Source organism: Acartia tonsa, chromosome 8 (assembly GCF_053477335.1).
Source record: "Acartia tonsa isolate MP-2025a chromosome 8, ASM5347733v1, whole genome shotgun sequence".
Lineage (NCBI taxonomy): Eukaryota > Metazoa > Arthropoda > Copepoda > Calanoida > Acartiidae > Acartia > Acartia tonsa.
Genome location: NC_137267.1, coordinates 22,017,996 through 22,044,800, shown reverse-complemented (window position 1 = coordinate 22,044,800; position 26,805 = coordinate 22,017,996). Strand labels below are relative to the sequence as shown.

The following is a 26,805-nucleotide window of genomic DNA, read 5'->3' as shown; positions in this document are numbered from 1 at the left end:
CCAGAGAATACAGGAACCTTGAACTTGATATCTACCTTCCTGGTGATACTCCAAGCTTCTTGACCGCATTATTGAGAGCTGTTTTAGCATCCTGTTTAGCTTCCTGTTTAGCTTCCTGTTTAGCATTCTGAACTTCAACAGACTTCACATCTAATCTATAAACAGATTCTACAGCAGCAATAGCATTTTTCACAATATTACTGACCCAATTACTAAACAATCATAAATAATGCTCCTTTAATATCGATAAAATTCAACATATAATCGGTCAGAGCAAAGTGTATCATATACCAGCCTCCACTCTCTCTCACACCTTTTAACTATATCATAAAACAAAACAAATCACTCACCTACAAATAATACCAATGTCAACACAAAACAATGGCCAAATTCAAAACTAGATTTCAGTCACCACCAACTACTTCTCTTGCGGCCGATCTAAAACAAAATACAATCATTTTAGATGCCAAAACTTATTTAATACATATTTTATTTTCACTCAACAAAATAAAATAATTTCTTTAACATGTATTAGTATATATAACATTAATCAAATGTATATCAATATTGAACATCATTAAAAATAAAATCTTAACAAACTAAAACTCACCAACAGGTAATACTGTATCTCAACCACCACAACTACTCCTCTTTTCGACCAATCTAAAACATAATACAATTATTTTAGATGCCATACTTAAATGTTATCACTTAACAAATAAAATTTCAACATGTCTTCTTAAAAATGTATTAAGAAATATAATATTAATCAAATGTTTGTCAATAATCGAGCAACATAAAAATAATTCTTAATACAATATATTAGTCTAATACAGTAAAAAATTTACCTAATTATTCTATGAAATATCTGAATAATAACTTATATCATCCACAACTATTTTTATGTATTAGAATCTTGAAAGTTGAAGCACAACTAACTATTTTTCTCTATACCTGAGAGCACTTTCTTGCGCAGCTCAACTTTTGCGCATACAACGCCCAACTCCTGCTCATCATTGCAGCTACCTCTCTGCACCACCCCATCTTGCGCATACCAACTCCGAGAGACAGTGCAAACTTTCCTTGCCAAATTTTTGCCCACCCCCCTTCTCCATGAAGAGAGACAGCTCCACAATCATTCATATCCATCAATCCATCATTAACCAGAAATTTCGTACTATGAATAATATATCACAGATCAAAGATCACATATCTATCTTCACGCAAGTACAATCGTTATTATTCATAGCACATTTTAACCATATTCAAAATATTTTGTTTCCATACATATAAACTTAAGAGTAGCTTTACTCTTATTTATACATAAACCGCAATATAATTGTTTTAAAATTAAATACTTAGAACCATAATAACTGACTCAACTTTTAAAACAATTTACAGCCTTTCATCAAAATTCTAATACTTTTTAAAGTATCTAATTTCAAATTTTTATCCAATTTTCATAAAATCACGATATTAACATTTAATAAAATCAATTTTCTTCCATTAACAATTTTACAAAATTGTATTCCTATTTTCGTTGAAATTAATCCATCTTCAATTTTTTTATTATTCTTATCTCTGTTAGACACCACAATAGTCTGAAACAAAAATAAATATATCCAAATATCCAATTCCAGTGTAACAAAACAAAAAAAATAAATGCATATATTTTGATTTTCATAATAACATAATCTCATAAACTCGTATTCAATAGTTAACAAAATGTTATATTTCCAGAATTCAAATAATTACCATAAATCAAATTATTTTCCATCACAAACTTTATAGAGTTGCTTCGTTTCTCTCCTTATTATTTAAACAATGTCAGCGCTTTCCAAATTATATGTTATAAATTCTAACCTTATGCATGGACACCACAATGGCAGATAAATTAACATTTATCCCACTAATTCGAATAATATCAGAGATCTACATTGATTAGCAATGGATACAACCATGGAAAATAAATTGACGTTCATTCCCAAAAAATCGAGTAAGATCAGTAATATACAGGGATATAACAATAGCAGATAAATTTTCGTTCATTCTAGAAAAAGTTGCTCCACAAATAATCTATATGATTTGTAACATAACATCTCCGAGTTAGATCAGTAATATACATGGATATAACAATAGCAGATAAATTTTCGTTCATTCTAGAAAAAGTTGCTCCACAAATAATTGATATGATTTGTATGTCAACATAACATCTGCGAGTTTTATTTCCTAAATAAAAATACTTCCAGAAGCACAACTTCTATACATTTTTATAAGCCGTCAAATCTATCAGATACAAAACTTATTCAATTATAGATATCTTAATTGCAAAACTACAAAAATCGATCGCCGCCACACCGCCGTCAAAATCGCCGTAGTACATGTATATCCTGCTGATACAATCCAAAACTGTAGAGAAAATCCTTCTTCCCTGCAAATTGTAGAAAGAAATACTCGTTTAATCAATACACGTCTGTCCTGAATAAGCTATAGAAAGAAATACATGTCTAACAATATACGTCTGTCCTTGTTTACGATACATGTAATCCTTGCTTCCCTGCAAATTGTAGAAAGGAATAAACTGTAGAGAGAATACATTTTTAACAATACTCAACTGTCCTCGTCTCCCTGTAGAAACAAACTATAAAAGGATATATTTTTAACAACACATGTCTATCCTTCTCTCCCTGCTGATACATGTCCAGGGCGGCACCTTTTCCCCTTTCATGGTGTCCTCCACCAACATAGTACATGTCCAGGGCGGCACATATCTTTCCCTGGACATTATGTTGGTGTCCTCCACCCACATGTTGTCCTGCAATGTCCAGGGCGGCACCTTTTCCCCTTTCATGGTGTCCTCCACCAACATAGTACATGTCCAGGGCGGCACATATCTTTCCCTGGACATTATGTTGGTGTCCTCCACCCACATGTTGTCCTTCACTAGACAGGATGGTGTCGTGGTGTCCTTCAATGGACAGGATGATGACATGGTGTTCTTAACCATCACATATCTCTCCTTCACCAGGGGTTCGACCTGGTTCACCATCTCTCCATTCTTCAAGCATAACTGGTCCAGGAATTCGACCTGGTCCAGCATCACATGTCTCTCCTCCTCCAGAGGTTCGACCTGGTTCACCATCTCCTTGACTGTTACCTGGTCCTCTCCACCTATACACTCTCCCCCCCCTAACCTGTTTGGCAACACCACCAAACTTTCTTGTTCAAGGAAACAAAATTTTTCATTAGCAATTGGAGATTTGAAATTGTCCATAGAAAGTGTTGGCAACACCACCAAACTTTCTTGTTCAAGGAAACAAAATTTTTCATTAGCAGTTCGAGCTTCGAAATCGTCCATACTGTTAGCTAATCCTGTAACCGCAGCACTGTTGGTATCAACATTATCCTGCTTCTCCAGCAGCGCTACATGCCCACCCAGCTTCGCCGCCATATTATCAATTTTAGTCCTAAGAGCATTAATCTCACTCTTGACCGAACCCATAAAATTAACCATATACACATCCTTCTCCTCCTGTGACATCTTCCTCCAATCAGCAATGTCCATCCTGGTCACTGCAAATATCCTGAACAAAAACCAAAAGCAAAGAAATAATACAATTAAAAGAAAATCTGAGCTATAGATTCGTACTACACTACTGCGCCAAAATGACGTGTAGTAATAGCAAGAACAAACAGCTAAATATTCTAATAAAGTGTATTAATTCAAGACAAGTTAAACATACAATTATAATATTAAATATAATAGCAAGTATTCACTTTTAGGTTCGTGCCGAGTTGCAGAGCAAAGTCTTGCTCCGAAACGGTTGACACAAGAACTGACTGCTAATATACAAAATACATATAATGCTCTCAAGACAGGAAGAAAGGGACTATACATCACAACACTATGCAGGGATGTATATTTTCATTATACATACAGTACATATAATTGTTTTTAGATGCGTGGCATCTCTATAACTGTATGACTCACTCATTCTTTCTAACAAAAAAAACACCCTTTTAGCTTGTATTTTTAGAATTTTCTAGGAGAAAATTACGTGCAAATGAATAATTTTTTAGCCCCTTATTACCCTTATTTTGGTTTCTTTCGGCTTTTCCCCTCTTGGAGCTTTAAAAAATTGGCTTTAATCTTATGATTAAACTTTTTTGTCCGCGGAAAGCTGTTTATAATACGATACTATTAAAATTTACACCTATTTTTCCCTGATATTTTTCCCCAAGTTTAAGTGGCTTGTAAAAATAATAAATAATAATCCATTATTTTTTGTATGATACATGATAGCGCGTAGAAAAAATTACATTACTTATTTATCAATTTAATTGTACACTGTAAAAAATGATATCCATCAAATTTTTTGTCTTGTTAAAAGCTTTATTTATTAATTGTACAAAAAAGTTAAAAAAATATTTTTTTTACCAGAGAACCTGCTCAATAAGATTTTGTGTCTGATAGTCTGTCCTTTTGTAATACAAGCGAGGCCCAATTTCTCTATTAATATTAAAAAAATAAAGATCCTTTTTTACAGTGTCTTGTGCTTTATAGAAGTTTTTGTTTTTAGCTTTGGCTGTTTTAGCTTTCTTTTCAAACAAAGACAATAAAATCCATAAGTAAGAAAGCTTTTATAATATTATTACACTATTTTTTAGGCAAAGCCTGCGCTTTATGAGGCGTCAAATGTTTTAGATAAAAATTCAATAAAAGTCCTTTCTTAACTTTTAACTAAATTGCTGTTTCATTCGATAATAAAAATAAAATTCCTTTTAAGGTAGGTCAGCTTATCTTGATTCCAATATGAATTGGGGTTCTACCAGGTAGGGAGGGAACATTGGACTGTAAATTAAACTGGTATCCAATTTTTTTTAAAAACAAAGATTTTTTTGGCAAATAATTTTGATCTACAGAAAGTGCAATTTTGTTTATTATCATTGGGTACCTACATCAAAATATCGTCCATTGTCCTATCCCTGAGTTTCACAATGAAAAATGAACATCATTTATGTTTTGTTTACTGCTCAACTGCCTAAAAAATTAACCAATTGGTGTGGAAATACCTTTTTGCTCATAAATACTTTTTGTTTCTATCCTATGTGTATGTGTGAGTTTTAATAGATATATCTGTTAGAAGTGTTTCGCCCCCAGCATTTTGGGGCTTTGTATTCGAAGGTGGTTGAACAGAAGAAAAGTATAAAACCATCCCGTGAACTATATCAGGCTTACCAAACTGTTGAACTTTAAATCGGTTCAGGGGTTAACGAGATCTTAACAGACAGACAAAAATTTAACAGCGAGCACAAATATAAAATAAAGCTTTAACAGTTTATTATGAAGCTTTACAAAGTGTCCCAAAAATCAGCGATATGACGTCATAAAAATGAGGAATGAGAGGAGAAGTGGGAAATAAAACCCTTAAAAAGAGATGGATAATCCATCATTTTTATGATGTCATATGGCTGATTTTTTGAGACACTTTGAAAAGCTTCGTTCATTAAATGTTTGATATTTTCAATGCTGTATTTTTTTTATAAAATATCCATCCATCCATCCTTGGATTAGAAGCTTACTTGAAATATCGGTTTCAAATGGCAAACACTTTATCATTTACTATTGATTAGTTACTACTGCGGTAGAATTTTTCTTTATAGCAGCGAATCTACTCTTTAACTCATTGTTTCTGTCGGTTGAAGGTATGTATGACTGAGCCACAACTTCTCTTGTAAATTGAGGTTTCCCTCAAAGCCCAGTCGAGCACAGAAAATAAGGGGGGGGGGGGTTGTTTTCGAATTTTGTTTACTTTCTTCAGGTCAGATCAGGGATAAGGTTAAAATTACCCCCCCCCCTCCCCACCCACATTAATTTCACTTTATTTGAAAATAAATTTGGGAGTCTTTCTGAGCTGAACTATTCAATTTAAGGGAAACCGCCGATAAACATGTGTAATATTCTGTCTATGATAGCAGAGGAAACAATAAATTAACATTAATTTTATAGACATTGTCCTCTCCCTCCATTGATTGAATTAAAGTATTCATAATATAATTTCATGTCAAGAAAAAATCGATACATTCATGCGAAAAAAGGATCTCTCCCCCCCCCCCCCTTCTTTTTATAGTTAATTTGTTGAGCGGGTCTATAAATTTGAATTTCTACACCCCCCGTAATTATAGACCTAGAAAAATTACCATAGAATACTTAAATAATAGAATACAGTTTTGACCTTTGTATGAAAAGTACCTAGTGGCACCCGCTCTCCTTCCTTATTTTGAAATTTAAAAAAATAAGGGGGGTGGGGGTTAGATTTTCCACTTAAGGTTAGGTTAGGTTAGTTACAGAGGTTAATCCCGCAGGGTTAGGGCTCCATAGGTATATAGTATTAGCCCTGCATGATGGGTTAGGTAAAAAAATATATGTATACTTAATTTTAGTTAAGTAATTTGAGGTTTATTGATAAATAAATTTACTGAGGTTAAGCTTGAATTCAAAATATTCTATTTTATAGTATTCTTTCACATTTTTTCACAGACATACACACACACAGACAAACACACACACACATACAGAAACATCCTTGCACACACAAACATACACAGAAAAGCACGATGGTTATTTTTTCATTTCTTTTTCCTTTTTCCACCTTTCAACTCCCCCGGCCCCCCCCCCCTCAACCCCCCTTCCCCCTCCGACAAATTCATGAAACCTTCTCTTTTTGCACCATCAATATAGCCAAAAAATGCAGACGCCCCCCCCCCCCTTTCAACCGAAGCTGTTTTGTTTCAAAGGGGGCAATTTAGGTTACAATATTAATGTCCTCATTACGTTAAAAAACAGGGTTGGATATGATTCAATTTCTTACAAAATTAATCAAATATTTTTCTAAATTGTAGAAAATCGGCGATTTTATTTTATTTGAATTTAGTTTTTTTAGTGAACTTTTTTAAGCCCCTGTCTGCTGATGAAAAATGCACCTCATTTCCACTTTTCTCTCATTGGTTAAGCCGTGGAAAGCGGTAAACTTTTTAAAAAATACACATAGATAAAATATTTTATATATTATAAAGTAGTGCAACTACTCTTTCTAAAAAAAATTTAACGAAGGAACGAAAATTGTCCGTCCGTCCGTCTGTCTTTATGTTTGACTATAGGTTTGTCAGACTGCAGATTTCCATTTTTTCCGTCTAATTCATATTCCAATATGGCTTTGAAACCGATTGATATCCGCTGGATTAGAACCGGTACTCAGTCGTACTGAAAAAGCATATAATGCATTGTATTACGGACAATATTTCACGAGGATTAAAATAAAAATTAAAAAATTGTTTTCATTTTTATTAGCACAGGCCTAAGACCCCACGGGGCTATCATAACTGGTTTTAATTTTATAATTTTCCTTTTAATATCCGCAGAAAGCTGTGTATAAAATACGATGCAATAAATATCTATTTTAAACATATTAAGCTTTTTCTTCCAACTTGATTATTTTTAACTTTCAATGTATGTAAATAGGTTAAAATAATTTTTTTTATTGTGGAATCTATCTTATATGCATAATTTAATTAAAAATTCTTCATATTAGTCCAAGTTGGCCTTCTATATTCAAATTCAACTATTAAGAGATAATTATTTTTTTCAGTAGCCGTTTTAAAGACAAGATAGGAAATAATCCAACTAATATTTGAATTTGGGTTATTACGTTAGAGTTGGAAAAAAGATATATAGAAGCAAAGAAACAATGATGGAAATATCCAAGTAACAAAAAATCAAGGATTTACATAGGAATAAAAAAGAAAAGCTTGAAGATAGAAAAGCATAGTGTTACGGGTTGACGGACGGACGAAGAGAGAGAATTATAGATAAGCTTCGCTACTTACAAGAACAATAACATTCAAAAAAGCAGGAATAACACAGAGTATTAAAACTTAAAAAGATGTTAGCTAATTGTGTTTAAGTATCTACACGACGTCATTTTAGAACCGTTAAAATGTTGTTTGTTATTTCTATGACAGGAACGGAGATTGCACTGGCCTTAAAGCTTTAAAATTTTGTTGATCAAAGTCATACAGTTGAACTTACTCTTTAAAAACTAAAAATCATGCTAAAATTTTGCCTTGGTGGTAGTATATAATTATAGTAAGGGAGAGGAGAAATACAAAAAAATATAATCATTTATTGTACCATCCCTGACATTAAAAACTCAGATATGCCGCGATTACTGATTTTTTTTAAATTGTAAATAAAAAAAAACTGACTGACAAAATTATCCTGTAGAAACTACTCTTCTTAATAATAGAAGAGGGTTAAAAATTAGAAATGAGTGAGGGGTGGGTGGGGTTTAAATCATCCCCCTTTGAGACGAGGGAGTGAGGGGGTGAAGGGGGAGCTTCTCTCTGTTGAGAATGCATGAAAAAATTAATGCTTTGTCTTAAATCATCTTCTTGAAAAGCCTCAAGGAGGTTAGTCCGGTCTATCAAATTGTTTCATGTAAGCAAAGAAATTATAGTTAGCAATAATATTTTTTTAAGCAAAGCTTTTCTAGTTAATTGGTTTGTCTGTCAATTGATTTAAATATAAGGTAAAAGAATTATATCTGGCCTTATTCTAGGATTCCTGCAACCATACGATATTTTGAAGGTATCGCAACTTTATAGTCAAGCGACTCCTGGGACGATTAGAAATAATTTTGTTCGAACTTCAAAATAATTGACTAGTCATAAAAGTTATCATCCTTGTTTCGGGCGTGACAAAAAGATGCTGATAGACCATCCCCTGCGGGCTCCGCAATATCTGTGTTTAGAATTGGTTCGGTTATTGAACAAATCTATCCTCCTGTCAGTTCTATCTTACAGTCACAAGTATTCTGGAATTCAAATACAGACAGACCTGTCCTTATGTCTGTCTGTCCTACAATACAATCACAAGTATTCTGTAATTCAAATACAGACAAATATGTCCATCTGTTTGTCCTACCATACAGTCACAATTATTCTGTGATACAAATACAAACAAATCTGTCCGTCTGTCTGTCTGTCATACCATACAGTCACAAGTATTCTGTAATACAAATACAAACAAATCTGTCCGTCTGTCTGTCCTACCATACAGTCACAATTATTCTGTAATTCAAATACAGACAAATCTGTCCTTCTGTCTGTCTGTCCTACCATACATTCACAAGTATTCTATAATTCAAATACAGACAAATCTGTCCTTCTGTCTGTCTGTCCTACCATACATTCACAAGTATTCTGTAATTCAAATACAGACAAATCTGTCCATCTGTCTGTCTGTCCTACAATATAGTCACAATTATTTTGTAATTCAAATACAGACAAATCTGTCCATCTGTCTGTCTGTCCTACAATATAGTCACAATTATTTTGTAATTCAAATACAGACAAATCTGTCCATCTGTCTGTCTGTCCTACAATATAGTCACAATTATTTTGTAATTCAAATACAGACAAATCTGTCCTTCTGTCTTTCTGTCCTACCATACAATCAAAAGTATTCTGTAATTCAAATACAGACAAATATGTCCTTCTGTCTGTATGTCCTACCATACATTTACAAGTATTCTGTAATTCAAATACAGACAAATCTGTCCTTCTGTCTTTCTGTCCTACCATACAATCAAAAGTATTCTGTAATTCAAATACAGACAAATATGTCCTTCTGTCTGTATGTCCTACCATACAGTCACAAATATTCTGTAATTCAAATACAGACAAATCTGTCCTTCTGTCTGTCTGTCCTACCATACAGTCACAAGTATTCTATAATTCAAATACAGACAAATCTGTCCTTCTGTCTGTCTGTCCTACCATACATTCACAAGTATTCTGTAATTCAAATACAGACAAATCTGTCCTTCTGTCTGTCTGTCTTACCATACATTCACAAGTATTCTGTCATTCAAATATAGACAAATCTGTCCGGTTGTCTGTCTGTTCTACCATACAGTTACAAATATTATGTAATTCATATACAGACAAATCTGTCCGGTTGTCTGTCTGTCCTACCATACAGTTACAAGTATTTTGTAATATAAATACAGACAAATATGTCCTTCTGTCTGTATGTCCTACCATACATTCACAAGTATTCTGTAATTCAAATAGAGACAAATCTGTCCTTCTGTCTGTCTGTCCTACCATACAGTCACAAGTTATCTGTAATTCAAATATAGACAAATATGTCCTTCTGTCTGTCTGTCCTACAATATAGTCACAAGTATTATGCAGCTCATAAAAAAATTTGTCCTTCTGTCTGTATGTCCTACCTTACAGTCACAAGTATTCTGGAATACAAATACAGACAATTTTGTCCTTCTGTCTGTCTGTCCTGCCATACAGTCACAAGTATTCTCTAATTCAAATACAGACAAATCTGTCCATCTGTCTGTCAGTCCTACCATACAGTTAAAAGTATTCTGTAATTCAAATACAGAATAATCTGTCCATCTGTCTGTATGTCCTACTATACAGTCACAAGTATTCTATAATTCAAATACAGACAAATCTGTCCTTCTGTCTGTCTGTCCTACCATACAGTTACAAATATTCTGTAATTCAAATACAGACAAATCTGTCCGTCTGTCTGTCTGTCCTACCATACAGTTACAAATATTCTGTAATTCAAATACAGACAAATCTGTCCTTCTGTCTGTCTGTCCTACCATACAGTTACAAATATTCTGTAATTCAAATACAGACAAATCTGTCCGTCTGTCTGTCTGTCCTACCATACAGTCACAATTATTCTGTAATTCATACACAGACAAATCTGTCCTTCTGTCTGTCTATCCTACCATACAGTCACAAATATTCTGTAATTCAAATAAAGACAAATCTGTTCTTCTGTCTGTCTGTCCTACAATACAGTTACAAATATTCTGTAATTCAAATACAGACAAATCTGTCCTTCTGTCTTTATGTCCTACCATACAGTCACAAGTCTTCTTTAATTCAAATACAGACAAATCTGTCTTTTTGTCTGTCTGTCCTACCATACAGTCACAAGTATTCTATAATTTAAATACAGATAAATCTGTCCTTCTGTCTGTCTGTCCTACCATACAGTCACAAGTATTCTGTAATTCAAATACAGACAAATCTGTCCTTCTGTCTGTCTGTCCTACCATACAGTCACAAGTATTCTGTAATTCAAATACAGACAAATCTGTCCTTCTGTCTGTCTGTCCTACCATACATTCACAAGTATTCTGTCATTCAAATATAGACAAATCTGTCCATCTGTCTGTCTTTCCTACAATATAGTCACAAGTATTCTGTAATTCAAATACAGACAAATCTGTCCATCTGTCTGTCTGTCCTACAATATAGTCACAAGTATTCTGTAGTTCAAATATAGACAAATCTCTCCGTCTGTCTGTCTGTCTGTCCTACCATACAGTCACAAATATTCTGTAATTCAAATACAGACAAATCTGTCCGTCTGTCCTACTATACAGTCACAAGTATTCTGTAATTCAAATACAGACAAATCTGTTCTTCTGTCTGTCTGTCATACCATACAGTCACAAGTATTCTGTAATTCAAATACAGACAAATCTGTCCTTCTGTCTGTCTGTCCTACCATACATTCACAAGTATTATGTAATTCAAATACAGACAAACCTGTCCATCTGTCTGACTGTCCTACAATATAGTCACAAGTATTCTGTAATTCAAATACAGACAAACCTGTCCTTCTGTCTGTCTGTCTGTTCTATTATACAGTCACAAGTATTCTGTCATTCAAATATAGACAAATCTGTCCTTCTGTCTGTCTGTCCTCCCATACAGTCACAAGTATTCTATAATTCAAATACAAACAAACCTGTCCTTCTGTCTGTCTGTCCTACTATACAGTCACAAGTATTCTATAATTCAAATACAGGCAAACCTGTCCTTCTGTCTGTCTGTCCTACCATACAGTCACAAGTATTCTGTAATTCAAATACAGACAAATCTGTCCTTCTGTCTGTCTGTCCTACAATACAGTTACAAGTATTCTGTAATTCAAATACAGACAAATCTGTCCATTTGTCTGTCTGTCCTACTATACTGTTACAAGTATTCTTTTATTGTAAAAGGCGAAAAATCGAGTAAAGAGCGTGCTTAAATCATGTTAGGTTAGGTTATGTTGCATACAGGGTTAGGGCTCCCAAGGGGTTTGTCATTAGGTTTAAAGAAATCCCCGCCCTCTCTTAAATCTTAACTTGTTTCAAAATAAGGGAGGGTTCTGTGCTCGCTTGGCACTTTGAAGGAAAGCACCAGATCGGCTAACACTGTTCAGGCTACCGAGCCCTAGTGGTCAATACATCTGAAGGTTCAGTTAAGATTATTTATGATCCGTATATTAAAATGAATTTCATTGAAAATAAATCAATATAAAATATTATTAATTATATGGTAAACTATTGCCAAAGAGCTGTCTTATTATTTAAATCTTGAATAAGTAGCGCAGCAACGACCAGACAACTAGATTCTTTAAAAAAGGGGTATAGTCCCTTTCGTAGCAACGCCTCTTAGAGGGCGTTTCGTCGAATTTTCACAGTAGGTTTTCTCCTATTTCTAGACAAAGCATAGGGCTCTAACCCTGTGGGGCCAATAACCTAACCCTGCGGAGCAATCACCTAACCTAACCTAATCTATTAAAAGCTTCTGTGAAAATACGAAGAAGAGCCTCTGAAGAAAGAAACTGTACATTTTAGTTACTCATAGATCCTAGAAAATTAAACTATTTTGGGGGTGGGTGCCATCATCCTCCCAAGAGAAATCACAAAAAAAAATCGTGGAAAAAAAATTCGTGTAGAGACTTCAACTCAACATAGAAATTATTTCTCAAGTTATATATTTGAAATATAAAAAAAAACATTTAAAATGCCACTCTCTAGGGGTGTATTCGCTAGTTATGTATTTTGTAGATGTAAATTGTGTACAAAAATTTTAAGAGTTTATTATTATCATTATATATAGAAACTGTATCCCAGGTTCTACGAAATACCACAAAATTTCACCCTTTTTACCGGAAAAGTGGTAAAGCTGGTCAAGCTGGTAAAATTTACCAGTTTCGTGGTAAATTTTACCAGCAAAAATTTTAGCCAAAAAATTAGTAAAATTTTACCATTTTTTTTGCAAAATTTGACGAAACAAAAAACCCCGTTTTTTGTGTTTTAAATTAAAAACAGCTCTTCATAATCAGTTGTAGTACTTTAAAATAATGACTTCTATACAATGAAGCCTAAATTTAAAATTTTTTTTTTTTTTTTAAATTTTACCACATTTGGAAGTTTTACCAAAAATGTGGTCAATTTTACAACTCTATTTTTCAGGTTAAGTCCGAATTTTCGGACTTAGACAAAAAAACGCAATTTGGTCAATTTTTACCAAAAAGTTGGTAAAATTTGACAAGGTATTTTTTTAGGCTAAGTCCAGATTTTTGGACTCTGACAAAAAAAATGAACTTGGTAAAATTTGACCAACTTTTTGGTAAAAATTGACAAGGTAAATTTTTAGGCTAAGTCCAGATTTTTGGACTTTGACAAAAAAAAAACTTGGTAAAATTTGACCAACTTTTTGGTAAAAATTTTTACTTTTTATTGAATTTTTTCGCATAAAAGAAGCTAACTTTTTTTTAAAACCTTGAAAATTATTTCATCATTTCTTTTAAAACATCCTCCCGCATCGTCAAAAATATATCAAATTTAATATTTACTTATTAGAGCTAGCTTCATACGAATTAAAATTAAAAGAAAAAAAATCCAGGTGTGTGTGTACGCAGATGTGCCGTGTGCATTTGAATTTATCGATTTTTCATCTTTAATATAAATATAAGCTTTCGTATATTCCCCTGAATGTTTCTAAAAGAAAGACAGAGATTTCGAATTATAGAGTAATTTCGCTACAAAACTTATATTTTTAAGTTTTGAAATTTATGGCACCTCTGTGCGCGCATGCGCACTATTGATAAGCTTATGATTATTTGAATATAGAGTGCCAAAAATAATTATTAGTTTTGATTCAATTTAATCAAATATTTTGAATCAAGAAGTAAATTACTACTCAATTTTCTCTAAATATTTAAATTTGTAGAATTTACAATTTGTTTGGAAGATTTTTTTTAAGCAAGATGTTTAAAAATGTGGCAAAATTGTGGAACAACAATGTTTCATGATTTCTATATTTATGTTGTCTTTGCCAACCGGAAATACCACCGAGATGGGTTTTTAAAAGATGAATGCCACATTTTTTCGGCGTTTTTTAGACATTGATTGATTGAACATTGACGATAGAATTTCAAACAGAGTATATAACATAAAAATACTGAATTTTAAATTATTTTTTTAGCAATTTTTCTAATCTCTAACACAGCTCTAAAAAGATGCATTAATTAATATGCAGCAAAAATGGATTGAAGATAATCTTTTTTTTTCTATGAAGGCCGTACCATCAAAAGCGAAATAATTAAATAAATCATTGTATACTCTTTTAGATTTCGCGAATGTCGCGCTTGTTATTCATAGCGTAAAAAATGTTGAAAAAAACGCGGCATTATCTTTTAAGAACCCGGCCGGAAATAGATTCATATATGGTTAACAACTATATATATTTAAATATTTTTTTTTAATATTGAATGCACTATATTTTTTTATATTCTATCGAATATATATTTTATATGTCATTACAAAACTATATTACATTCAATATTAACATTAAAAAAAAAAAAACATCAATTTAAACTTTCGTAACCCTGTAATTGGTTATTGGCTTCAGAAGTTCAGTTCTACATAAACCACGGTCCACGCTTGAGCTAGCATCACCAGCATGGCTCTGCCTAGGCTTATAATTAGAAAGGCCAGGGTATTATTATTGGTTGAAAAGTTTGTACATTATTATTAGAGGTATTGTGTCTTTAAAGGGACTGTGAACGTAAATTTTTCTCATCTTAATATCAAATCTTAACATTATCTCATTCATAATATCTCACAGATAGAGCAAAACGCGCTTTTGTTTGCTTAAAAAACGGCTTTTTCCGACGATTTTTATAAGGTACAGGGAAAGGAAGAAATTTTCCGTATTATATAAAATGTCCATTAAATTGATTTTTTGGTATTATCCTCTTAGAAATTTTTTTTTCAATATTGAAAATTTGAGTACCCCCCCCCCCCCCCCCCCCCCGACAGCGAACTATGAACTCTGGCCGCAGCGCTCGGCTCCCTAGCCTGCCTAGCCGCAGCGCTCGGCCCCCTTGCCTGCCTAGCCGCAGCGCTCGGCCCACTTGCCTGCCTAGCCGCAGCGCTCGGCTCCCTAGCCTAAAACCTAACCTAACCTAAAATAGTTGTTCGTCGGTAGTTGAAAAAAATTGAAAAAAAAATTTCTAAGAGGATAACGCCAATTTTTTCTCCCATTATAGCTAAAATTAAACTTTTTCACATAGTTCTAGATTTTTCCTAACAGTTAAGCTGACTTTTAACATAATCCTTGCTTTATTGTCCAACACAATAAAAAAGGATATTATTATTTTAATTAACCTATGAGATTCAACCCTTTGTAGACAGTGAGGTATTTTTTTTGTCAATAATACGAATTTAAAATATGTCTTTATTACCTAACTACTACGTTATAAAAAAACTAATTGGCAATTTTATAGCATAAAATAAATCCTTAACAGTGAGTAAATTGTTTCAACTATATATGACAAGTTAAATATCCCTACAAACATTATAAGAATCAAAAACGTTCAGATTTTCCCTGTTTTTTCCTTTTTCCCTCTCAAAATACCATAAAATCAAGGCATTATTTCTGGATATTTTTGTTAATAGGACGTTTTTGGTTGATCAGTGTAGTGAAATGTGCTTAGTAAATGTTAAGATTTGATAATCAGATGAGAAATTTTTACGTTCACACTCCCTTTAATGGCTTTTCACATGTCTTATTTTATAAAGTAGGAAGGCTTTTTTTTGTCTGAAGCTTAAGATCTCGGAATTTCACCTTGCATAGAGCATTCGTAAAATGTACTGGGGTGCCCTTTCTTTACTGTTTAGTTTTAATAAGAATTTAAAAAAAAACAATATTAGGGTTACTTTTCCTAGGAGTGAGAATATATATATATAGTTATAAACATTCCCTGATCTTATGAGAAGCTAATTGAATAGGAGAACCATACAGATCGATCCAGCGGTTTGTAAGCTCAGCATTGTTAATTTTTAAAACATGCATTTTTAAACTCTCTTTACAAACTAGAATGGAAGAAAATAAAACCAAACAAATCAAATACATATAAGACCGATCTTTATTTATCCATCTTTCTTTATTACTTTAAATATATAATATTTATTTCCATATTTTTATTCTGTTCTTTACTTAGGAATGATAACTTTTTAACCTAACCAAAATATTCAGGGTCTGCTGTATTCCGGGCTGTTCCTGTACCACCTGGCGTCGTATGAGAGCGGCGGCGAGGCGCTGGTGTCCTGCGGCATGTTGGAGTCACTCCTTAAGGTCATACAGTTGGCCAGCAGTGAATTGGAACACATTACTTTTGTTACTAGGTATGTTTTTCATGGTTTGATATACAAGTATTACACTGAAAGCTAGGTAAAAAAACAAGGTTGACATCATCCATAATGTATATCATAGAAATAAAGAAAAATACGCACAATTTATAAAAATAAGTTTCTTTGTCTTTTAAAGCATGACCGACGGATGTAGTAAATTATATACTGGTTTCTCGCCGTCTGTCTTGAAAAGGATCGCATGTTAAAGATTGCATCACATATTGATTTTAATCTTATATTGTATAACACAAACTTTGCTTAAATAAAAATAAAATCCTATAACGTAGCCCTATACTATTGAAAATAGTTAAATATAACAAAACATATTATTAATATCAATCTATCTGATTATTTAGGACGTACCCAAGCCTGGTTTGACCTGCCTACCCACGCTTGCTAAAATCTTCTAACAACCTATCTCTATTTAGGATGTACCCAAGCCTGGTTTGACCTGCCTACCCAAGCGGGCTGCCTTGCTAAAATCTATGCTCAACTTCTTAAAGAAGGCTATTCAGGAATGGGTTATTAAATGATTTAAGACGAAGTAAAATATTGTTTAAGTTTAAAAAAAGATTGTACTAAAATAATTTAGGTTTCTGTAGACACAACGGGAAACATGGTTCTTATGGGATAGGACAAAAGACGAAGTATTGAAATTAAATCAAGATTTACCTAATAAAAATTAGGTACTCAAAGTTTTTGAGTTGACGAATAAGTAAACTTGTTTCTGAAACTTTGGATACCATTATGATATTTACACCATATTTTACCCTCCCTGCCTGGGGTTTAGGTCTAAATTTATCTAATATTAGTACTTGTTTGGGACAGGGATCTAAAGGGACAAGACAATGGCGGATAAATTGATGTACATCAGCAATGATGATACACAAAATTACCCCTTCTGTGGAGTATAATTAGTTGTTGAAAGCTTTAGACACTTAACTTGATTAATCAACCATTCAAAATTCAATAAAAGTCCCTAGAGTTGTTAAAGCAACGAAGAAGAAAATAAAGCTTTGGGGACTAGTGTAATAAACAGTCCACTTCCTTCCTTCATTTAATCCTCCATAACTTAGGACCCCGCGTTCAGCGACTGCATACGCCACGTGTTGGAGGGAAGTTTGCCCAACAGTTTGAAGCATATATTCAGTAAAGCCGAGTACTATGGCCCCAGCCTGTTCTTGTTAGCCGCGGATGTTGTTACTGCTTATGTTTTCCAGGTAAGCTTTCCCTTTATTTTTTCTCGTTCTGCGTTTTCAAAGATGTTTAGTTAGATAAGTTTGCTGATTTTTTTGCCACGTGTCAAGATGCCTGTAGGAAATGAATGAGGGGGGAGAGGGGGAGTCGAACCTACACACTTTTATTTTTGCTTTCAAAAGAAAATTTTAGGTGTGAGAGTAAGGGGGGGGGGAAGTTCTGACACATTTGCGTAAACAGCGAGTATAGGCTTTATCTTTGGGACGGACGGACAGACAGACAGACATCGTTCTACTTTGTATTATAGATTAGATATTTAGTAGGGAGGGATGGGACATTGGGCTGTAAATTACACTAGCCCCCAAAGTTTTCAAATAACATTTTCTTATTCTTTGGCCTAACAACCTTGGGTACTTTTATTGATTTTTTATTGGTTGGTTCATTAAGTTGAGTGTCCTAACATTTCAATCACTTATTGTAATCTACAGAATGGGTAACGATGTGTATCATCATTAGAGATGAACATCAATTTATCAGCCATTGTCTTATCCCTTTATATCCCTGTAATTATCTAATTAACTAATGAGCAATTTTATTCCAGGTTGAATATCATGGTTATACGAGGGAATGGGGCCGGTGCCCAGCAATTCCAGGAGGTTGCGCAACAGTTTTCGGCCAGAGCAGTAGAATCAAGAACACTTGTGTGTTTGGCGGCGCACCCAAGGGTCCTCAGCTGCGCGACATTGAGAACGGCTGCTGATTTATTAGAATTATTATTTTATGTTCAAGTTAAATAAATATAAAAATACAACAAAAAATTTTATAATTTTTTCTATTTTTAAAAACGAAGCTTCTCTATAATTAGGGTCAGTCGTTTTTTACTACTTTCTCACGATTTTTACCACCCGATTTTACCACAATTTTTGGTCAATTTTTACCCGATTTCCGGTATTTCCGGTAAAATTTTACCAATTTAGGACAAAAATATTACCAGGTGTTGAACAGTTTTACCACTTTTTCGGTAAAATCTTACAGAAATTTGCGGTAAGATTTTACCAAAAAAGTGGTAAAAATTGGTCAAAATCTGGTATAAATTTGCGTCCTAAAATGGTAATATTTTACCGGAAATCTGGTAAAATTTTACCGATAATTGTGGTAAAAAAAGCTGGTAAAAAGCGTGAGAAAATACCACAAAAAGTGTTTTTACCACGGTTACGGTAAAAACTAGGTTTTTTTATGGTATTAATTCAATCCTGGGATAGAGGGAAATTATTTTTAGGTAGGCTCTCAATCAGATTCATGCCGCTTAATATATTTTTTGTTAAAGTTGGAGTAAAATAGTTTTCATTCAGTTGAACTATCCAGGGATATAAAGGGATAAGACAATGGCCGATAAATGGATGTATATCCCAAATGCTGATACACAAAATTAACCCTTGTGTAGATACAATTAGGGCTTGAAACGATTTGTCACTCAAGTTAATAAAACAGCCAATTTCAATAGAAGTCCCTAAAGTTGTTAAGCCAATGAATTATAAAACTTTTAGGACTAGTGTAATAAATAGACCAATGTCCTCACCCTCCCTGTGAACTATCACTTGTCCAAGCTTTTTTAGATTTTTTTTCTCTTAGTCAACATATTTTTATTTGGCTATTTTATGTATCTAAATGTATTATTTCTTTAGAATCCGCCCCCTAAACGTGGCATGACTCTACCTTTTTACGCTTTAAATATTGTAATAATAAAAATCATTTTTTAGGTAGTCCATCTCAGTTTTTTAAGTCATTTTTTTCATGGGTGTTTAGATAAAAAAGCATATAAACTATATAGTTTATATACAATTTACTACATAGCACATATACATACAAAATGGGACTTTATTTGAAAGCTTCTAAATAATTATTATTATTTTTCTTCTGGTTACACTTTATAACAAGGACTCATAAGGAAAAAGGATAAGAGGATGAATACTCACCCCTTTTTCATGGTGAAATACTACTTCCCCATCCCTAAATTTAGAAGCAGACGAAAATCAAAAGCCGCCCAGGGCTTTTTGTAAGTCAATCATAAATAATTATGTGAATAAAAAGAAAAGCGATATTTAGCAAACAGCCGTGGGCGGTCAGAATCAGCTGAATGTTCATTATGAAAAAAATTTCCTCCTTTTTAGAAATAGAAGGATTCATCTTTCATGAACAAATTTGTTTAAATAAAAATAAAATTCTATGTAATTTTTAATTAAAACATTGAAACGAAAATATCTAATCTAATATTCTTGCCCTAAATATTCTTGCCCTAAATATGGAAATAGTAAAAAGAAAAAAAATATTTTTTTAATAATTTTTAATCCTCCCATTTGAAAAGTAGTGGAATAGCAATAAATTTTAGCGCGGCAACAGCGCTGAGTAGGCCTCTAGGCCCACTGCCTATTTTCGTCTTCTAGTTGCTTCGATTCCTCTCTTTTATTTTTTTTTCTATGCAAGGACTATTACATGATTTTTTTTAATTCAGTGGCTGCGCCCCCAGCATATAAAAACTCCGCATTGAAAGAGGTAAGGATATGCACAAACATAGCCAAAAGCCATACCAAGACTTAACTCTACAGATAAATTAGCCTAAAACCAGCCAGGGATCTATGTGAAGCTTCCTTAAAATGGAGAACTTAATCGGTTGAAGTAGTTATCGATATCTCAATATCTCAAATAAATAACTTACTACTTTTGGAAAGAGATCGACATAGAGTTTTGCTAATAATGCGACAAAAAACACACATCACGCTACTTAGTTTTCATGGTATATATTAAATACCCCAAAATCTAATTTTAGCTTTATTCTAAAAACACATTTAAAGGGTGTAAGATGAGTATATTATTTGAGGGGTCCCACAGAGATTAACAGGAGGGTGTATTTAGGGTTCCCCACAGCTGGAATTAGCTCGTAGGGTGGAGTGTGGGGGTGGGGTATGTCACCCACGTGCTCAAAATTAATTTATCAATTGATAAAAATGTGCCTAGTAATGATGATACACTTTTTTAAAGCGAAGCTTTTCTATAATTAGGGTCGGTCCGTCCGTCCGTCCGTCCGTAACGGATAGATTTTTTCGTTAATTTTGTCATGTTAGAATTGTCCTATCGATATAAAACTTTACATGGGGATTCCTTTGGTAGTCAGGTACGATTTAGAAAGCGTAGCAACTCTATAATCATTACCAGAATGTCCGTACGTCCATTTTAAACATGTCGATTTTTTTACTTTTTTAACAACAAATTTTTATGTAATCTAATTATCCGATTGATCTGATTTTTGGTATATTGATTACTGGGACAACAAAGTATAATGTTATAAGCAAAGCAACTCTATAATCATGTCCTAAATATGTAAGTATGTACATAAACATTATCCTGTATCAAGCAGTTTTTCAACAAATTTACTTACAATTTTGCTTCGATTTGTATTCTGATTATTCAGTTCTTAAAGTATACAAGTGTTAATGTCCGTTTGTCCAACCGTTTCAGTGCTTCGCTTTTATGGATGTTGTCATCCTTGTTATAGGTTGTTTTATAGTGAAATTTTTCTTAAATTAGGTTTGGTCTAACAGTCTGTAACAGATGGCTTTGTTACTTTAGGCATGTTAAAGGTGCAGTTACTCTTATTTTTCGATTTACGTTTGTCCCTCTTCTCTTTAATAAAAATTACCATCCTCTTTTTAAGGAGAGCAAAAACTGTTTTAGTACGTCCAAACTCCCAGATTGCATTACATTTACATTACTGGATTATTTAATGATTTAAAGTAATTGTAATGTCTGTATGATTGACTGTCTGTGTTTATGTATGCCCAAAAAGATCTCAAAAATGGCTATATTAAAAAGTTTACATGTGCAATTTTTTTACCATCCCCTGCACGAATTGTGACTTCTTTCAAACAATCTCTCTCAAATTCAAATAAACAAAAATATCCTTATTTTGTTTGGCCAGAATATTTTGCAAATTCTTCTTAGGCAGCTATTGTGAAATGCATTAAGTTGGTTTGTTTCAGTTTTCACAGTTCTCCAGCATTCAGCTCCATAAAGAAGAACTGATTTCACATTACTGTTGTAAAGTCTGATTTTTGTTTTCAGAGCAAGTTTCTTTGAATTCCAAACGTTGTGATGATGACTACTGTAATACACATGCTTTCTATTATCCTTGTTTAACTATAAGTACAAGAAACAAAGATTATTTAAATAGAAATTTCATTCTTCTTAAATAATACTTTAAGGCTTTAGACAAACGATTTATAAAGAAATATTATTAAAAAATTATTAAGTTTTGAGATTAAATATGAAAGATCGTTTTAATTCTCTTTAAAATTAAATTTTCTTGCTTATCTCTAAGTTATCAATTTATCAAATGGGTAAAAGGGCAATATTTGTGTAAGATCAAAGACTGAAAATTGAAAAGAAAAAGAAATCCTACAGAATAAAGAAGTAAGGTTTTTTTCTAAAGCAATAGATCTCAGCAACCATTAGAGGCAGAATGTGTTCATTTTGTAAGGGAAGCCTATTATGGGGTCTAAAACGGTTTTAAGCCATTTTGCTCTAAAAAGGAATCAACTCTTTACACGAAAATCCACAGCGACCTTAGGAGATTAATGCTCATCTCTCAAAATGATCAATAAAAATACCTTGTAGATCAAAATTATTGAATGCTGCCATTTTAAAACAACCATTCAAGATTTTTCCAAGTGCCCAAAGTTTTGAAGCCAACGAATAAGATAATATGTTTTTATTAATATTTTAACTATGTGAGGTTTCTCAATTTTCTCGAAAAAATCGCATCAAGAAAATATTATCCCCTCAAAGAAAATATCTTTTCAATTTAGATTAATATTAATGTGGGTTTATATTATCTCTCGGATCACCCCCTGGTGATCATAGAAGAAAAATATCACAATTATCAACCAAAAATCAGATATGAAAAAGCTATACGGGTTGAAAACGTAAGGACAGCTATAACTAATGATAATTCTAGAGTAACTGCGCTACAACTAACTCCTACAGTTACCCCCTACAACGTCATACTGTGAAACAAAAATAATTTTAAATTCTTCAAATTAATCAAATAACTTTAAATTGAAAGACTTAGACTTAAGAATTCAGTTTGATTTTAACTTTAAAATATTTTTAATTTTGTAAAACTAAAGAAAAGAAGAATATATATTGATCGGATCGTATTATAGACAGCTTTAAAATATTAAAATGAAAAATTATAAGATTAAAACCAGTTTTGTTGGACCAGAGGAATAGTCATTTATCGCATCGTATTATATAAAGCTCTCCGTGGATATAAAATAAAAAATCATAAGATTAAAACTAGTTTTTTTTGCCCCGAGGTGCCGATGGCCCGGGCTAACAAAACTGGTATTAATTTTAGGATTATTATTTCATTATTTGTTTGAAGTTGTTTGTAATACAATACTATACATGATTTTTTTAGTATGGGTGAGAACTTGTTCAAATCCAGTGGATATTATTCAAAGTCATACTGAAAATTTCTGGAAAATTACCAATCCGAAAAAGCAATGTTTTTAGGCTATTTTCTATCCTTGTCTTCTCTTTTAATTTCTGATACCCTATATGCTTGGGGCATCCTACAAAAGTCAAAACTTTGAACAATCTCCAGCTGCAAGTAATTGAAAACTTTGAAGTATATCTTAAAGTCTAAATATCCACAGAAACATGAGCGGCTAGCGAATCCTGCCATAACCCATGAAACCGCAAAAAGATTGATACTTTACCCCTCTAGTGATGAACGCACACACAATACTCTTCATTTGAATAGAATAGAATCAATAAATCAGTCCCTAAGGGGGTAAATACAAAACAGTAAAAAATACAAAAAAAAAATACAAAAATTAGTTATATGCTTGTTAATTATTCTACCGTATATCCAAGAAGTGTGTTTAATTTTCAAAAGTAGCCTAAAACCACATACTAAAGATTATTTACATGAAGCTGCATTGAAAAATTCAACTCTATTAGTAAATCAATTAAAGAAATCTTTGCCTACTTTGGCAAAAATCTAAGTTTTAGATAAAGTGGTGTTCATTTAACTACATTAATAGAGTATATAATTGCTTTTTGGTAATTTTTTTTATAATTTTGTATAAATACAAAAAAGAGGGGTTTTGCTAAAAGAGAGAGAATTGTAGGGACAAAATAGTCATTGCAATGTATTTAAAACGATTGGAAATGCTCAAATGTTGTGCAAAGATTTGCGTACACACTTCCGATATTCTTCCTAAAAATGCCACCACCGTTTCTGAGTTCAACTCAAAAAATGCTAATAAAATTTTTGCCTAGGTTACTGTCCGTGACGGCCGGACCGTCACTAATTATAGAAAAGCTTAACTTTTTAGAAAAGTAGCATATGCTACATAAATAAATTTACTTAGGACAACTAAAAACTTGTTGATAAAGAAACCATAAAAACAGAAAACTTTCGCAGTATCTTTAACTTTGTTGATCTAATCTATCTATTTTCTAAATGATTATATTGTTTAAAAAAGTACTGAAAAAAATATGGCTGCTGAAAAGGAGTCAATAATTAAATAAGGGCGTCAAAACCGAGTCTAACCATTTTGACACCATAGTTCTTACTGGTGAAATATCGATGTCTGTCAAAAATGTGAAATTTATTCATATTCGGTTCTATGGATCATGTTTTACTGTTAGGCTTCCGCGGTTTTTCAGTAGCGTGGCTGCTCTATAAATATGGCATGTCTGTACGTCTGTCTGTCTATCCGCCACTGAATATAATGAATTTGCCTCCTTGTTTAGTAAGTGGGATAAAAATCGTGTCGTCATTAAGTCAACATAAGTAGCAGTTATCATGTCCTAAACTGTTGAAAATGCATGTAGACATTATGTCAGCCACAGCCATTTTTATTAAATCACATAGTCGAAGTGAACCTTTGAAATTGCATATGCTAACAGTTTTGTCAGGGATATGTAGGTAAAATTAAGACATATCAACGTATCAGGAATGTTGTTAGCATGTCATCAGGGAGGGAGTCGAGACATTGATATGTTTATTACTCTAGTCCCCAATGTTTAATAATAGCGTTTTCTTATTCGTTGGCTAAATAACTTTGGGGACTTTTGTTGAAGTTTGATTGATTGGTTTATTAAGTTTAGTGTCCAAACGTTTCAACCACTAATTTTAATCTACAGAAAAAAGAATATTGTGTATCACATAGAGTATGTACATCAATTTATCGTCCATTGTCTTATCCCTTTTTATTCCTGTCTTTTCACAGAAGCTTCGCTTCTCCTGGACATAATTACCCTTTTTTGTTCATCATGAGAGGTGGGGGGAATAAGGAAAATACTACTAACCATTTTTTTCAGCATAAAATCAGTCATTTTTGGTTATTGATTTTTATATGCAAATAGTTTTTATCTTTCAAAAAAAAATTAGAAAAATGAGATATGGCATTGGAAAAAAAACTTTGGCTTTTTTTTAAACCTCAGAACCAAAAGTAATTTTCATATATACATAAAATTATTCAAAATTTGAAAGAAAAAAAAGTGAGTAAATATCCGCGGATAAAAAGATGGTAAATGACAAGAATAAACCCGTTTTGTTAGCCCCGAAGGACTGAAGCTCCAGGCTAGCAAAACTGGTATTGATTTAATGATCTTTATTTTAATATACATGGAAAATTGTCTGTAATACGATGCTATACATGATTTTTCAATAATGCTGAGAACCGGTTCTAATCAACCAGATATTAATCGGTTTCGAAGCCATACTAAAAAATATTTTTCTGTAAAACATAATTATGGGATTTTTAATTTTGTTTCACCTTGATTGTATAACTTTGGTATTTCTAAAGGTTGTACCTCTTATATAAAACCTTGATTTGTAGGAATAAAAGAAGATAATTTGTCTTCATGGTTCTGAGCTTAAATACAAGCATTTAGGTAAATGTAAATAAACAAAAATTTATGTTTAAGAATATGAGAAATGACATTATTGTATTGAAAAAGATGGATAGATAGAAATAAAACAATAGCGGGGGAAGGGTTTAAATAACTGTATGTCCTTACCCCGTGGACCTTGTACCGACTATAAATGAGTCTTTGACAATGGTGTCGGGAATACAGCTCAGTCGCTACAAAAGAGCAGAAAGCAGTTTGCTAGCAGACGAAAAGGTCCCAAACACTGGGCCCAGGTGGTTGTCTGGATTAAATATCTATTTTTATAGATTTATTAGCACTTTGAAAATATGGCAGTATAGCCTCTAAAGGTGGCCTGTATCTTGCAGTAGCCTAATCATAGCGTGGGGTTAACCTAAAAAATTAATTAACACATTTATCTACTTATTTAATGGTTATAATAAGAAATGGACAAATTGGTTTTCAAAAACTTAGTCATATATCATGCAGATTTCTACATAACAATTTATTTGTTTTTTCTGGAAAAATTTCATCAAAAATTATTTTAGGGAAAAATTTATCGCATTTTTACCTATCCATATTTTGCTGCCTCCTCAGACAAACCAAATTTTTCTTAAACTCAATTGTCACACACAAAAAAAGGATGAGATCATCGTTTTTTTGCAACATAAAAAATGGTATAGAAGAAGAGGGAAATAAAAAACAAGAATGATTTTATTCCTACATTATTGCTCATTGACTATATTATGTTAAAACTCGCGACTGTGGCTTTAAACGTAGCGCATCCATTCGTCGTTTGTTAGGTGAGGGGTTCGATCGAATTTAGTCTCAACACCCCGTCATAACTAAAGACATGAAATGTTGTTCCTCTTGCTGCTATGTCAGATGGACCACATGTAAAGAACTTGGCTCAAAACAGGCGAAATTCATAGCCATGCACATTTAGGACTTCAAGACACAGGTCGTGCAATAAAAGAGTTAGTTATCCTTGTTGTAACGGACGTTAAAGTGTCATGGACAGCAGCATTTAAAAATTTAAATGTGAACAAAACATTGATAAATATTTTAAAATAAAAACTAATTGCATAAT

The 26,805-nt window shown here is 32.8% G+C and overlaps 1 protein-coding gene and 1 long non-coding RNA gene across 2 annotated transcripts; one reads left to right on the top strand and one right to left on the bottom strand.

The window, feature by feature from the left end:
- Nucleotides 1–257: 257 nt before the first annotated feature.
- LOC145326256 (uncharacterized) lies at nt 258–927 on the bottom strand. Its single transcript, XR_013881803.1, has 3 exons — nt 849–927; nt 611–663; nt 258–438 (listed from the first exon to the last, which is right to left on the bottom strand). It is a non-coding gene; the product is annotated as an uncharacterized LOC145326256 (long non-coding RNA).
- A 14,852-nt stretch (nt 928–15,779) lies between these two features.
- On the top strand, nt 15,780–18,635 carry LOC145326304 (E3 ubiquitin-protein ligase HUWE1-like). The gene is made up of 4 exons (XM_080169587.1): nt 15,780–16,571; nt 17,006–17,094; nt 17,656–17,797; nt 18,376–18,635. The coding sequence occupies exons 2-4, from the start codon at nt 17,063–17,065 to the stop codon at nt 18,532–18,534; spliced, it is 333 nt and encodes a 110-aa protein (XP_080025713.1). The 5' UTR covers nt 15,780–16,571; nt 17,006–17,062; the 3' UTR covers nt 18,535–18,635.
- Nucleotides 18,636–26,805: the final 8,170 nt, after the last annotated feature.

Excerpts from the sequence above, each read along its gene's own strand:
- LOC145326304 (XM_080169587.1), top strand. The coding sequence starts at position 17,063 with ATGCTCAACTTCTTAAAGAAGGCTATTCAGGA. Across the intron at positions 17,095-17,655 it reads TTAAAGAAGGCTATTCAGGA|CCCCGCGTTCAGCGACTGCA; the intron begins ATGGGTTATTAA and ends CATAACTTAGGA. Across the intron at positions 17,798-18,375 it reads TTACTGCTTATGTTTTCCAG|GTTGAATATCATGGTTATAC; the intron begins GTAAGCTTTCCC and ends ATTTTATTCCAG.